Source organism: Haliotis rufescens, unplaced genomic scaffold (genome assembly GCF_023055435.1).
Source record: "Haliotis rufescens isolate VD_foot unplaced genomic scaffold, xgHalRufe1.0.p SCAF_10, whole genome shotgun sequence".
NCBI classification, from domain to species: domain Eukaryota; kingdom Metazoa; phylum Mollusca; class Gastropoda; order Lepetellida; family Haliotidae; genus Haliotis; species Haliotis rufescens.
The window spans coordinates 8,447,602-8,463,468 of NW_025963780.1; the positions used below are offsets into that span (position 1 = coordinate 8,447,602).

The 15,867-nt window shown below is 42.5% G+C and overlaps 1 protein-coding gene across 5 annotated transcripts in view; it reads left to right on the plus strand.

Annotated features, from left to right (window-relative positions):
- LOC124118623 (probable serine carboxypeptidase CPVL) overlaps positions 1 to 13,855 on the plus strand; it is a 95,188-nt gene extending 81,333 nt beyond the window's left edge. For 2 of the 5 annotated variants that reach the window (XM_048386733.1, XM_046480817.2), the window contains 4 exons: positions 1,992 to 2,090; positions 8,802 to 8,975; positions 9,314 to 9,496; positions 13,511 to 13,855. In XM_048386733.1, the coding sequence (XP_048242690.1) occupies positions 1,992 to 2,090; positions 8,802 to 8,975; positions 9,314 to 9,496; positions 13,511 to 13,600 (546 nt within the window). In that variant the 3' untranslated portion in view covers positions 13,601 to 13,855. Of the gene's footprint in view, positions 1 to 1,803; positions 1,894 to 1,991; positions 2,091 to 8,801; positions 8,976 to 9,313; positions 9,497 to 13,510 lie in introns of all 5 variants that reach the window. The other 3 variants (XM_048386735.1, XM_048386736.1, XM_048386734.1) reach the window with 2 other exon arrangements.
- The last annotated feature ends 2,012 nt before the right edge of the window (positions 13,856 to 15,867 follow it).

The window sequence follows — 15,867 nt, forward strand, 5'->3', positions numbered from 1 at the left end:
CAGGCTGTGACTACCCTACAGACACTCCAAGCCTTATATAAGTCCGTCTAAAAGCGCCCATTTTGCAAATTTATGGTGGTCATGCACACACAATGCAGCAAGTCACAAGGCCATTCCTCCTCAATTCATTATTCCTGACACTCATCTGTTTCCTTCCGTCTGCATCAGCAATGAATAAGATTTATTACCATGTGGTTGGGACCTGCCACCATCAGCCAATCCTGTCATCTCCATGCCAGTAGGTTGCAGACTCCAACATGGTGGATTTTTTACGTGGATAATTCCCACAGGATCATCTAGAAGAGAGGATCTGTTGGAGAAATGAATCATTGAAGAAATCCCAGCTGAAAAGATAACTATTTTTAATGAGTAATACTTAGAAGTGTCAGATTTTGCATGCTTACAATGGCACAGCTACAACTCCACAACTGGGAAATTAACTGATGTCAATTGACTTACAAAATGCTTATCAACACATCCCCAAACACTGGGACACGATATATTTCCAAGGTTTCTACGTGCAGGGGCGGTATCTTCGATGGCAGACCCAACAATTTAGCATTTCTTTGGCCCAGATATTTACCTTATAGTCTATCGAAGGCGTCCTATGTCCGTGGTGGATATCAGTTTTGATTCTTACATGGGCAGTATTCTGTCTCAAATCAAGGTGACAATCCTGCATCTCCCTGTCAACTACACCCGTCATTGCTTGGAATAGCTGGGCTGGATAATCAATGTGGGGACATCAGAGCTATCTCCCTCACAGTCTCTCAGTTCTTTAGGGATCAGTTTCATACAGCCTTGAATCATCTCTCAGTTCCTCAGGTCAGGTGGTAACGGATTCAGTCGCTAATGTCTCAAGCTCTTTCCAGAGAAATTATGGTACACAAGTGGCAAGTACGAGATCAGCACAGTCTCCTGGGGCTGTAAGACCAGTGTCTGCATCCCCCATCTCCAGTGATTGACCTCAAGTCGAATGTCTCTTTCACAGACTTTGTACCCACTCAGCTGTCTGAAATTCCCTGTGGCCATTCATGCCCTTCAGGCGTAGCAAACATTCTCTTGAACACAGTAGGGTAGCGATTGCCACCGACAACTCCACAGTAGCATACCACATCAACAAGATGGGTCAATGCATTCCCAACCTCTGTTGGAGTAAACATTCCAGTCTGTCATGATGATTGATACCATTTCAATTCATTGGAGGCACAATCTCATCTCATTCTGGGGGCCACTTGTGGGGGAATTTATGCTCCATCTAGAGATTTTTCACTTTTTCTACAATCACATTTGGCAAAAGAAATGTAGGCCTGTTTGCCACTTCCTATTTCCATCAACTAGATTGCCGCAGATCCTGCTGAAGATCAAGGCCTTGACAGACTTTTGACTGCTTATTAGCACCTGCTGAATGTGGTTCCCAGACCTAATCTTAACAACGTTGCAAGAAAAGCTGGACTAAGACATAGGGATCTGTTATTGGACCTGCTGACCTGGCAGCCATACACAACGCCACTGTGTGGCTCTTTATATCAAGCATTGACATCAAATGGTTTCTCTGGCAGAGTGAGAGCTGTTTTCACTCTGTGTTATGGGTATTGAAGATAAAAAACAAATTTCACACTGTCATAGCAGGCTAAGTATATCATATCAGAATTCTCAGATTGCTGACTAACTTTAAACGCAGAAATGGATGTTGTTTAATATGTTGTTAAGCCTAATTATGTTAGCCTGCTCATCTTTAGAACCAACAAGAAGAAAGGTGTTGCCTAAACTACAGGCTTTTCTTAATTCTGTTTCTTACAGATAATGGGTAAAGTCTTAAATAACGGCCATGATGCATACTTTTATAAAGTCACAGGCCTGGACGATCTTTACAACTTTATTCTCACAGAGGTATAATTTGGAGAAAGTGTTTTCCTGCTACATATTTTCTTCTTCTTTCTGACACTGGAAGAAACTGAGTTTCATGTTAACTGTTATTTAATTGCCAGGTTTTTGATGAGCTGTTAAATGGGGACCTCACACAAGGACCTCCATACTTCCAAAATGTGACAGGGACTTCCAATTACTACAATTTCCTGCTAACAACGGTACAATTGTGTGACTGGTAAACAAACACTACATAATGGGACATACCAGTTGACCTTGATGAATGGGCATCGTAAAGATAGGTTATACACAGGGAGGACATCTGTTCACAGGCCTTTTCAAGGAGTCATATCCTGTATCTCATATATGTCATATTTACAAAACCTTTTCCACCCAATATTGGGTATATTTTGTAACATAAGTAAACATTAACAGTCTTGTTTGCATTGTAAGTCTGTGTTAATTTAGGTTGGTGTCTGTGAGGATAAAGCATCGTGGAAGTTTGTGGAACAGATGTACATCCTGTCTCATATAATGAGAAAACAGTAACTGGTAACATCACAACCTCTCATGTAATGAGAAGACAGTGTTTGGTAACACTATCAGCATTCATGTAATGAGAAACAATTGTTTGGTAACACCGCAGCCTCTCATGTAGTGTTTGGTAATGAAATATTGACCCCAAAATCCCAGGGTGCCTCTGAATCTAATGCTCCCGCAAGTTGACTGATGTGTATTATTTGTGAAGTTTGTCTACCAGTTTACATTCTGGAGCTTTTCCTGTTTATGTGTAGTCAGTTTCTTCAGTGAGCCAGCTTTACTAGTGCTCTCTCCCATGTTGCCATCTTGGTTGCAACCAGTAACACTAGCTTTTGCATGCACAGCACTGAAATATTACATTTTGCATAAAATATAATAGAACACTGCTCATTTCCATACTCTAGAGCACTAATGACAGCAGAATTTAATAACATTCACTCACAGGAAGATCTCATTGTTCCCCACATTGATCTGCAACATACACATAGTGGAAGTGCATGACCATTGTTCCCCACATTGAGTAATTACCCCATCAACTGTAACACATATATTCTAACTGAGGTATAAATGATGCACTGATTAAGCCAGTGTGTGATTATTTTGTGTTTCAGATTTTTAGATCCTAGAGCAAAGTTATGAAAAAAGACTTAACTTATCCTGCATTACTCTTTAATGCACTTACTGGAAGTGATGACGTCACGGTCCATCACATTACTGCTGTCACTCATACTGAACAGTCCTGTTTCAGTTCTCAAGCGACAACCCACTGTCATCCTCTGTGTGTTATTCAACACTATTTGCTTTTTGTGATTTATACCCCACAGCCTAATCCAAGTACCAGAGGGGCTCTCAGAGAGTGCTACTCCATCTTCTTCATGCTCCCCTGCGTCTCTTCTACCTACGTTGATGGGCAAACAAAGTACTTCAGACGCTGATGACCACAGTGACTACACCATCCCTGGCGCCAACGACCCAGAGACCGGCTTCTTGCAAGCGTACCACCTGTCATCAGATGGCACCAGCACTCTCAGTGCCTCCAGGATGCGGACCCCGCCCTTCCAGCTCCTCCAGGCACCCAATATGGATCCTACCTGGTTGCAGATGATGCAGTCCATGTTCCAGCAGAAAACGGCCAAGGCGTGGATAAACGAGACACTATTTGGTCCAAGCCTAACTCCATTCTGTCGGACTGGATGGTTGGACGATGATTTTACGATATTATCTTTATCGTCTGCGTTCAAGATTCCTCAGTTGAGGGAAGACAATTACCCCACCCATGCGTTGGAGATGGCAGACTTGGCACACACTCGGAATGACCTCTCAGACAGAAGTTATCCGTAGCACGATCACCTTATGGTTACGTGCTCTCCTTTGGATCCCCCACGGTCAACAACCCTCACGAGATCAGAGTGGTTGATGGACACGCGATTGGCGTTCATACAACGGAGGTCAGACCTTTTCCTCAAGCACTTAGCAGCACCTGGCCTCATTCATGGTGAGGGTTCTATGAAAGTTCCCCCCAATTCTCCCTGTCTAATCAGTGTCCGTTGAACGTTGGCTGAATGATTCCACAGAAAGGACAATAGTACATTTTCTTTCATGTGGCTTCTGGTAGACATGATCTGTACCAAAACTTAAAGATCATCACAAATTCATGATCATTTCATGATCTCGGGATCATCGTTCACTGGACAGGACAAGATATCATGGAGATCAACTTGCTCCTACACCAGCCACATGACACATTCTACACAGAACTTGGAAACACCACTTGTCTGTCTACCACACAGTTCACCAGGGATTATCCATGTTGAGCTTCAACCGTGTCTGTGGCAAACTGTGGGATTCTTGGTAACTGCGCAGGGTGATTTAATTGTCACATGTCAAGAACTCTCTGACTGTAAACATCTCCGACCTGAATTAGGTCAACTGACCTAATGTTAGCCATGCAGTGAATTTGTACAGATTGATTTTCATGCTTACTTGTACACAATGCTGCAACCATTCGATGACGCCTGTCGCTGTACCATATTTTCTTGAGTATAGTGCACACCCAAGTATAATGCACACACCCCTCTTTAGCGGCTTCAGTATTTTGGAAAAAAAATTATTTTGAATATTGTGCGCAGAAAAAAATCAGGGAATTCCGGTAAACAAACAGGTGACAAGAAACTTAGTCAGTACAATTTTGAAATTTGAGATAATAATTGACCAGACATGTTGATTCACCGTTCACCATTGTATTTTTTGTTCTGCTTGGCATTGTTTTACATGCAGAGATAAAGATTACCTTATGTATTTTCTTGTAAACTAGTGTGCAGAGTTGCGTCCCTTGGGCACGCCAGAAAGCTATGATTGTGGGTTCGAATCTTGGTTAGGCCTGATTATGTTTCTAGGTTTGTCAGCACCATGCCTGTGCTCGTGGGTTTCACCGAAGTGGTAAACGTCTGAGACCTGCATCACTTTAGGCTTTCCTTCCACATTAAGCTGACAGGCCGTGATATAACTGGAATACTGTTAAAATCGGTGTTAAACCCAACTCACTCACTCACTCTCGTAAACTAAGGTGGAAACAGCTATCAGCTGTACACACGTTCTCTTGGAATCTACTGGTGATTTAGTTAAAACTTAACCAATGATATAATATATAACATAAAATATAGGATTTTGATGCAATGATCGGGAAAAATTGTATCTGAAACTATTTTTTTATCAGGAATTACATATTCCAATATCATGTCATTTTAGTTACAGCTTTTACTAAATATATTTCAATAATAATAACCCTAGCTCTTCAATGCAGCCTATTGTTTTTGCCAGTTATATACTCAAGAAATGTTGCTGTACATCAATGTGACCTAGTCACTAACTTCAGTAGACCTCCAATGCTATCACGCGGGGTAACGAGTAACCACCTCGATATAAGAACGGGAGAGCTTATATAATGCCCAGGGGATGGAAATGATCACCTTACTTCAAACAGTGCAATCTTTTAGACCAAAGTTTAATATATATTCAGCCTTTTCTTCTTGATAAGTTTCGACTTTCCTCTCCATTTATGTCGATGCCTCAGTAATCAGGTGGGGAGCGCATTTTTTTCGTCTACATGGGATTTGGCATTGGTTCGCTGACAGCCGAATCTAAAATATTTGCTACACGCTCTTCAACAGCCGCTTACACTTTTTCAGTGGCAAGTGCTCCTGGGATTGCTCACTCCAGCCCACGCTGTGAGGAGCTAAAGTCAACTACACTTACGTCGGATCCAACAGTTCCCTTGACCTATCTGTTGCTCTTCCCCCTAACCTCAGGAGTCATTTCAACTGGTAGAACAACAACCTCACGGCAGCCTGGTGCCTGTACAATCATGGGACGACACACTCTTACTCCCTTCTTCAAGAGACGTTCCTCTTCTTTTTTTATCTGGTCAATCGGCTGGGCATACGTGTTCAGGTCCAGCACATTCCTTGATAACAATTTATCCAGCTTCCTCCCGGGTTTTCATCTCGTGTGTTAGTGCCAAGGTCATCCCAATATTGACCACGTCGCCACTTGCCAGAACTACCAGCGGTGGACACATTCAACATCATGTTGGAAGGGCCGAGGGCGTACGCTTTTCCACCACCAGTACTTCTTCCCAGGGTGATGCAGAAGATCAGGGCAACCAAGAGCCTCGCTCTCATTGTGATTGCACCGTAGACCTCAGAAGTCTTGCAGGAAATGATCCACTACCTCTAGCTGGGTGGTCCAACCACTGCAGGTTAACGCCAAACAAGTTTCATGTGTATGCCTGGTTTTACTTAAGAGAGCTCTAGGTGGAAAAGGCTATTCGGCACAGGCATTTAAGGCCATTGCTATGGCTTTGGCTTTCAATCTGAGACCTTTATGATGATAGGTTGCGTTCACGAAAACTTTTGTAAAGGAAAGGATTAGGATCCTACTACTGCATCGCCTCAATTCCCAGCTGAATTCCTCCCTATCTGCGTACCAAGCAACACCTGAAAGACAGCACCATTACTACCTATTGGGTGTCTCACAATTCGATGTTGGCAGTTCCAGAAGATAAGAAAATGACCAAGCTCCCAGAACTTAAGGCGCTATTACGCTCATTGCACCTTGAAGATAAGAAGGCCAAGTTTCAGCCTCCCCCATGGGATTTTTAATGTCATACTTTGGTGTTTGCATGTTAGAGCCTCTTCAGGCTAAATCATTTTATAACCTCACTAAGAAAACAATATTCTTTTTGGGACTGGCAACAGCGGCAAGGGTTAGTGAGCTTCACGCTCTTGATATTACCCGTTTATGCTTTGAGCATGGTACACACCGAGTCGATCACCTTGGACTGCTGGAATTTCATTGCCAAGAATCAGTTACCAGGACAGTCTAACCGGTCTTTCTCCATCCCACCTTTATTATTGATCAACGAGCTCTGAAGAACTCTTTTTATGCCCTGTGCACACATTATGAGTCATATGTCGCTTCAATACGTTGCGTGGTGCTAGGAAATGCCTTTTTATTCCCGTATCCTTGGCCTCCACTATATTATTATGGTTACAAGCTATCAATCCTTCCAGCTTCTGAGTTCGCCAATCTTGATCCACCAAGAGCTAATAACCCTCATGAGATTCGAGCGGTTGCCTCTACGATGGCTCTACACAGTAATTGCTCTATTAGAGTCAACATGGAAAGATGTTTTGAGGGGTCAGACACTATCTTCGCAAGCCACGACCTGAGGAATGTGACCTTGGAAGATGTCAAAGGTGTTTGAACCTCAGGTTGGAACCCGGCAGGTCACCAATCCTTGCCACCATTAAAATACTCCTCCTGTCTTGGGCCAGCCTTTCCCGACTTGCGCAGTGTTCACACGCCTGACAGGGTAGTTCTTCTGCTAACCAGCTGTTTAGCTTGGTAAATCTGTTTCTAGACTTTTAGCCCATGCTAATTTCTCTTGCTGCTTTTCACTAGGACGTCCTCATACTCTCGTACCGTCCGCAGACATGATTGGTCAAAGTAATTACAGATCTGCGCAAGTGATGCACTCAATGACTGCCGTGAACTACTGCAGAGTGTGTCACCGAGGACCACATCTGACGGTGTGCCCTTCTTACATACCATCCGATAACCATGCATTAAGAAGTAGTGCAGGGTAAGCTATAAAATCTAGTAAAATCTAGATATTTTTTATATTTGTATACTTATCCTGCATAATTACATCTAAAGTGGCCCACCCGGCTGAACTTGCCTCCCCACGATGTCTTTAAATGTTACGATCTAGCAGTAATGTGATGGTCATCACCTCTGTAGTAACATGATGGCGACACAACTAGTTGGAACAACCTCTTCATCAACTTTTCTTTCAGTCAAAACAAGCAGTAAGTGCATTAAAAGTTATGCAGGATAAGTATACAGATATAAAAAATAATCTAGATTTTACTATGAACACACAATGTCATTTAGAAAGTGTTTAAATGTAACAGCTGTGAGGCACCAAATCACCAGCACACAAAGTCTGACACCTGTCAAAGGAGTACACAAAGTACGTGATCTAGACTACCAGTTGTCAGACTTTCATTTTGTGGAAGCCTAAGTGGCTGAGTGCGTTAGATCGCTGACTTTGTGTGCTGGTGATTAGGTGCCTCACTCTGTCCCGGACGGAACTCAACACATAAAAAGTACAAAAGTCTGTACTTTACAAAGAAAGTGTTTTCCCAAATATAACATTTGTCAGATTTTACTAGTTCAGGTTAGTTTCTTTGAGGGTATCTGAATATGTTGCTTTGTTCACAATGTCTCATGTTCCACATATTGATTGCATGTGGGTCAGCATCTCTGACAGTGACCTTGCATTGCTTTACTTAACCCATGTATTGCACACTGTATTGCACTGGTAACACTATGAATAGACATGGTAGCCCCAGTAGCTATGCACTTTCACTAAGTCATGCCAGATTCTTCCTCCGGTCAAAGACGTCTTCCATCATGCAGTGTATTATATCTCCATTCTGTTAGGATTAATTCCCTGGAATCATTCATGACCATAGCTTTTTTCTCAAGTGTCATCACCCTCTCAGTTTCTCTATCTCTAACATAGTACACACTTTCCCTTGCTCACGATTGTTTTTTACAATCACAAATGGGTTCACGGTGCTTATCATTATGACAATGACACAATCTGTTGTGAAAGCTTTTATCAAATGGGAAAATAATACAGCCTGATGTAATATCAATAAATTGTGTTTGTGTATGAAATAAATACTCAATCAGTATGAATATCTTTATGTAAAACTTTATCACTCATGTTCTCCAATAAAACTGCATCAATCATTTCTTCCTATGAAAGTGTATCAATCCTTTTTTCCTGTAAAACATAAACCCATCATTAAAACTTTCTCCAGGAGCCTGCCTCCTTTAACTACTATGGCCCGTTTCTCGCACGACCAGAAGTTCGAAGAGCGATACACGTAGGCAATCTCACTTACAATGATGGCAGCGCTGTGGAGAAGCATCTCATGAATGATGTCATGCAGTCCGTCAAGCCATGGATAGCAACACTAATGGATAACTATAGGGTTGGTGCTTTGTTCTTTTGCAGTCAAGGATCTGCTATGGATTAGGCTGAAAGAATATATTATTGGGTTCTGGCACCAATTTTCACACAATCACTTTTGCATTCTTTTGTTGCTGTAAAATTAAGAAGTTGCGAATTGTTGAATTATGACATTCTAAATTGTAGTTTGTTGCAATAGGTTAACAAGACAACTTTGTGCTCAATTGATCTGTATTGGACATTTTAGTTTTCAGAACATGCCCTGAATTCTTCAAAAGTCATGATTCAGTGGTTGGGTTAAACAAAATATGTGCTGAAACTTGTCCATGTAGTAATAATGATATGATGATCTGTGTCCAGGTGCTGATCTACAATGGACAACTGGACATCATCATTGCTGTTCCGCTGACCGAGGCATGGCTCCAGACAGTCCAATGGAAGGGTCTTGAAGAATACAAGAAGGCACCAAAACTCATCTGGAAGGTTAACCCGAATGATACAGATGTGGCAGGCTATGTGCGACAAGTTGGCAACTTTTACCAGGTACAGCAGTTCACATGTTCACTATGGTCAGTGGTTTTCCAAACAGGGGTGCAGTCTGTCTGTGGTTCATCCTCCCATCCAGTTTGTCTGTGGTTCATCCTCCCATCCAGTCTGTCTGTGGTTCTTCTTCCAATACAGTCTGTCTGTGGTTCATCTTCCAATACAGTCTGTCTATGGTTCATCCTCCCATCCAGTCTGTCTGTGGTTCATCTTCCAATACAGTCTGTCTGTGGTTCATCTTCCAATACAGTCTGTCTATGGTTCATCCTCCCATCGAGTCTGTCTGGGGTTTATCCTCCCATCCAGTCTGTCTGTGGTTCATCCTGCAATACAGTCTGTATATGGTTAATCCTCCCATCCAGTCTGTCTGTGGTTCATCCTCAATTACAGTCTGACTCACTGACATTGATGTGTTGCTGGTGATGGTGAGTCAGGCATTGATGTGTTGCTGGTGATAGTGAGTCAGACATTGATGTGCTCCTGGCAGCTTGTGAAAGTGAGTTAGACATTGATGTGTTGCTGGTGAAAGTGAGTCAGACATTGATGTGTTGCTGGTGATGGTGAGTCAGACATTGATGTGTTGCTTCTGATAGTGAGTCAGACATTGATGTGTTGCTGGTGATAGTGAGTCAGACATTGATGTGTTGCTGGTGATGGTGAGTCAGACATTAATGTGTTGCTGGTGATAGTGAGTCAGAAATTGATCTGCTGCTGGTGATAGTGAGTCAGACATTGATGTGCTGCTGGTGATAGTGAGTCAGAAATTGATGTGTTGCTGGTGATTGTGAGTCAGACATTGATGTGTTGCTGGTGATGGTGAGTCAGACATTGATGCGTTGCTTGTGATGGTGTTAGAGAGTCAGACATTGATGTGTTGCTGGTGATAGTGAGTCAGACATTGATGTGTTGCTGGTGATAGTGAGCCAGACATTGATGTATTGCTGGTGATGGTGAGTCAGACATTGATGTGTTGCTGGTGATTTTGAGTCAAACATTGATCTGCTGCTGGTGATAGTGAGTCAGACATTGATGTGCTGCTGGTGCTAGTGAGTCAGACATTGATGTGTTGCTGGTGATAGTGAGCCAGACATTGATGTAGTGCTGGTGATGGTGAGTCAGACATTGATGTGTTGCTGGTGATTGTGAGTCAAACATTGATCTGCTGCTGGTGATAGTGAGTCAGACATTGATCTGCTGCCTGTGATAGTGAGTCAGACATTGATCTGCTGCTGGTGATAGTGAGTCAGACATTGATGTGCTGCTGGTGATAGTGAGTCAAAAATTGATGTGTTGCTGGTGATTGTGAGTCAGACATTGATGCGTTGCTTGTGATGGTGTTAGAGAGTCAGACATTGATGTGTTGCTGGTGATAGTGAGTCAGACATTGATGTGCTGCTGGTGATAGTGAGCCAGACATTGATGTATTGCTGGTGATGGTGAGTCAGACATTGATGTGTTGCTGGTGATTTTGAGTCAAACATTGATCTGCTGCTGGTGATAGTGAGTCAGACATTGATGTGCTGCTGGTGCTAGTGAGTCAGACATTGATGTGTTGCTGGTGATAGTGAGCCAGACATTGATGTAGTGCTGGTGATTGTGAGTCAGACATTGATGTGTTGCTGGTGATTGTGAGTCAAACATTGATCTGCTGCTGGTGATAGTGAGTCAGACATTGATCTGCTGCCTGTGATAGTGAGTCAGACATTGATCTGCTGCTGGTGATAGTGAGTCAGACATTGATGTGCTGCTGGTGATAGTGAGTCAGAAATTGATGTGGTGATGGTGATGTGAGTCAGACATTGATTTGTTGCTGGTGATAGTGAGTCAGACATTGATGTGTTGCTGGTGATTGTGAGTCAGACATTGATGTGCTGCTGGTGATAGTGAGTCAGACATTGATGAGCTATAGTTGCTGGTGATAGTGAGTCAGACATTAATGTGCTGCTGGTGATAGTGAGTCAGACATTGATGTGCTTCCGGCAGCTTGTGATAGTGAGTCAGACATTGATGTGTTGCTGGTGATAGTGAGTCAGACATTGATGTGCTCCTGGCAGCTTGTGAAAGTGAGTTAGACATTGATGTGTTGCTGGTGATAGTGAGTCAGACATTGATGTGTTGCTGGTGATGGTGAGTCAGACATTGATGTGTTGCTTGTGATAGTGAGTCAGACATTGATGTGTTGCTGGTGATAGTGAGTCAGACATTGATGTGTTGCTGGTGATGGTGAGTCAGACATTGATGTGTTGCTGGTGATAGTGAGTCAGAAATTGATCTGCTGCTGGTGATAGTGAGTCAGACATTGATGTGCTGCTGGTGATAGTGAGTCAGAAATTGATGTGTTGCTGGTGATTGTGAGTCAGACATTGATGCGTTGCTTGTGATGGTGTTAGAGAGTCAGACATTGATGTGTTGCTGGTGATAGTGAGTCAGACATTGATGTGTTGCTGGTGATAGTGAGCCAGACATTGATGTGTTGCTGGTGATTTTGAGTCAAACATTGATCTGCTGCTGGTGATTTTGAGTCAAACATTGATCTGCTGCTGGTGATAGTGAGTCAGACATTGATGTGCTGCTGGTGCTAGTGAGTCAGACATTGATGTGTTGCTGGTGATAGTGAGCCAGACATTGATGTAGTGCTGGTGATGGTGAGTCAGACATTGATGTGTTGCTGGTGATTGTGAGTCAAACATTGATCTGCTGCTGGTGATAGTGAGTCAGACATTGATCTGCTGCCTGTGATAGTGAGTCAGACATTGATCTGCTGCTGGTGATAGTGAGTCAGACATTGATGTGCTGCTGGTGATAGTGAGTCAGAAATTGATGTGTTGCTGGTGATTGTGAGTCAGACATTGATGCGTTGCTTGTGATGGTGTTAGAGAGTCAGACATTGATGTGTTGCTGGTGATAGTGAGTCAGACATTGATGTGCTGCTGGTGATAGTGAGCCAGACATTGATGTATTGCTGGTGATGGTGAGTCAGACATTGATGTGTTGCTGGTGATTTTGAGTCAAACATTGATCTGCTGCTGGTGATAGTGAGTCAGACATTGATGTGCTGCTGGTGCTAGTGAGTCAGACATTGATGTGTTGCTGGTGATAGTGAGCCAGACATTGATGTAGTGCTGGTGATGGTGAGTCAGACATTGATGTGTTGCTGGTGATTGTGAGTCAAACATTGATCTGCTGCTGGTGATAGTGAGTCAGACATTGATCTGCTGCCTGTGATAGTGAGTCAGACATTGATCTGCTGCTGGTGATAGTGAGTCAGACATTGATGTGCTGCTGGTGATAGTGAGTCAGAAATTGATGTGCTGCTGGTGATGGTGATGTGAGTCAGACATTGATTTGTTGCTGGTGATAGTGAGTCAGACATTGATGTGTTGCTGGTGATTGTGAGTCAGACATTGATGTGCTGCTGGTGATAGTGAGTCAGACATTGATGTGTTGCTGGTGATGGTGTTAGTGAGTCAGACATTGATGTGTTGCTGGTGATAGTGAGTCAGACATTGATGTGCTGCTGGTGATAGTGAGTCAGACATTGATGTGCTGCTGGTGATGGTGAGTCAGACATTGATGCATTGCTGGTGATGGTGTTAGTGAGTCAGACATTGATGTGTTGCTGGTGATAGTGAGCCAGACATTGATGTATTGCTGGTGATAGTGAGTCAGACATTGATGTGTTGCTAGTGATAGTGAGTCAGACATTGATGTATTGCTGGTGATAGTGAGTCAGACATTGATGCATTGCTGGTGATAGTGAGTCAGACATTGATGTATTGCTGGTGATAGTGAGTCAGACATTGATGTGTTGCTGGTGATAGTGACTCAGACATTGATGTGTTGCGGGTGATGGTGAGTCAGATATTGATGTGTTGCTGGTGATGGTGAGTCATACATTGATGTGCTGCTGGTGATAGTGAGTCAGACATTGATGTGTTGCGGGTGATGGTGAGTCAGATATTGATGTGTTGCTGGTGATGGTGAGTCATACATTTTGATGCGTTGCTGTTGCAGGTGATCGTGAGGGGAGCTGGGCATATACTGCCATATGACCAGCCTGTCCGTGGATTTGACATGATCCAGAGGTTCATTGAAGGGCGCTAGGAAGATTAACACAGCAAGACTACTTGCATATCTCGCTGCTCCTGAAACGCCACATCACATCTTTTGTATGGATTTATTATGCATATTATCAGTGCTGATGGCAAAATATCTTGATGGTTTTGGTTACTTTTAAATCATAACTTGGGTCCATACTTTCAGAATGTATATATTTTGATAAATCTATGTACATGTGATATTATTGATTTCATATTTTGATGACATGAGTAGTTTTGGAAATAAAGTTTGATGCTCAGATTTTTAATTGTTAGCATTTATTTCACAGAGAGCACACAGCCAGATGAAAGTTAAAATGACAGTGACTATAAGTAGTTTCAGATCTGTTGATGGGCCTCTCTAAAGTCTATGAAACAATCCACCAGACAACTTCCACAATCCTATGTTCATGTTTATTTGTGGCAAGTATTTCACAATCTTTCGCAGCACTTGCAGAAAGTGGGTATGATACCTGTTCACTGATGTGCACCTCCATTACATACAGTAATGCCTGGTACGGGGTGGTACCTGAATGAAGAGCTTATGGTGTACACAACTTTTGAATACCTTTGTTGTGTGATTAATATTGCACAAGTAAAGGTTTGAGGAGAATCGTATAACAGTAAAGAAGCCTGCTTCAGTTAAAGGGAGACCTATGAGACATTACACTTTCCACACAATAGTCGATTTTCTACACATTTTCAACAATTGGGCCGGCCATACTGAAGAATGAAGGAAAATAGTATCTCCTTTCATCTGACCAATATTTTTTCAGAAATAAATGTAAACCAAGAAATAAATAGTCGTTTAAGGATTTTCACATTCCTATTGAATTCTAGTTCAATCCACAAAACCCCAAAGCAACTAATTGCCCCTTTAAAGATATACCAATTTCAAAGAAAAAGTAGAAATTGACAACTGCCATAAATAAACTGTATCCTGTGGTGTTGCTACACATATCGATATGTCTGGATGTTCTGTGCTTTCTTAGACAAAGATTCCAACAAACATTCAGAGACAACTTCTGCACGCCTCCATGTTATGTCTTGAATACTGTTGACTGCGCTGTGGACAACAAATGCAATGCAAAGAGGAGAGGAGAAGACACTATATCATCAATTCTTGACCAGGCAACATGGATGGCAGGACAGACTGTCAACAACAAATCAGGGAACTGATGGAATGATAACAAAAGGGTAGTGATGATAAATGTCTAACTGTAAAATAAATTTCGGGCGTGTTGATCAAATCTGGTGTGTACACCATGTTGGACGATACATGCCTGACACCTTGATGGCATACTGTTGATTAACTTCCATATGGTTGCCATTCAGTCTGAAGAGCTACCCCAAGCTGGACCACGTTTGGTCAGGCATCACTGTCGTAGACTATCCGCCCGAGAACATCCCACAAATGCTCTTTCAGGGAATTGTCAGGGGACTTAGCGGGCCAGTCCAATGTCCGTATGCCTTCTCGGAGATAATCAGTGACGACCTGGGCACGATGTGGTTTGACAGTGTCATCTTGCATTTCTAAATGGGGATTACCTAAAAGTCGGGCCGGGCCGGGCCAAGACGGGCCAAAGTGTTATTGGCTAATTACTTCATTATCGGCGATCATATCTACATATTATTGATGCAACATACACACATGACACTACTGAACAATCACCAATCCAAAACGTGCAGCATAATTAAGTAATTCGGAGTAAATCACTTAAAAACTAGAAAGTGGAGCTATGTGTTAGCGTCGCTGATCTAGGTAACATGTAAAAGAGCAATCGTTAAACGAAATAAGATTTGACACGTATCAAATACTTCTAGCTATCGTGATACGAATTTCCATCTGCCGGCATAGCGTTTATATTATAGGAACGCACTATATCTAAGTAAATACCACTTTATAACGTCACTGTTCATCGTATTTAAAGCAGACACGATGGTTAAAGTAGAAAAACGGAACTAATAAAACGCATCTAAAAACACAATAACCTACCAAATCAAAATCACATAAACAAACAAACATCCACCATACCCAGCTCCCTTAGTTCTCCTCCCCAATCCCATCGGCATCTATTCCAAATCTCAAAATTTCCAAATTCTATATAAGCAACCCCTAAAACCCCACTCTTGGGTTGCACAGACCACTTTCGCCCCTTTCGGAAACACATTAAATGGCCTGGCCGGGCCCGTGTGCGAAATACGCATCAGTCGGAAAGCGCACGTTAAATCTCCAAAGTAAGTAAGTAAGTAAGTTAAAGTAGACCTCTTCTC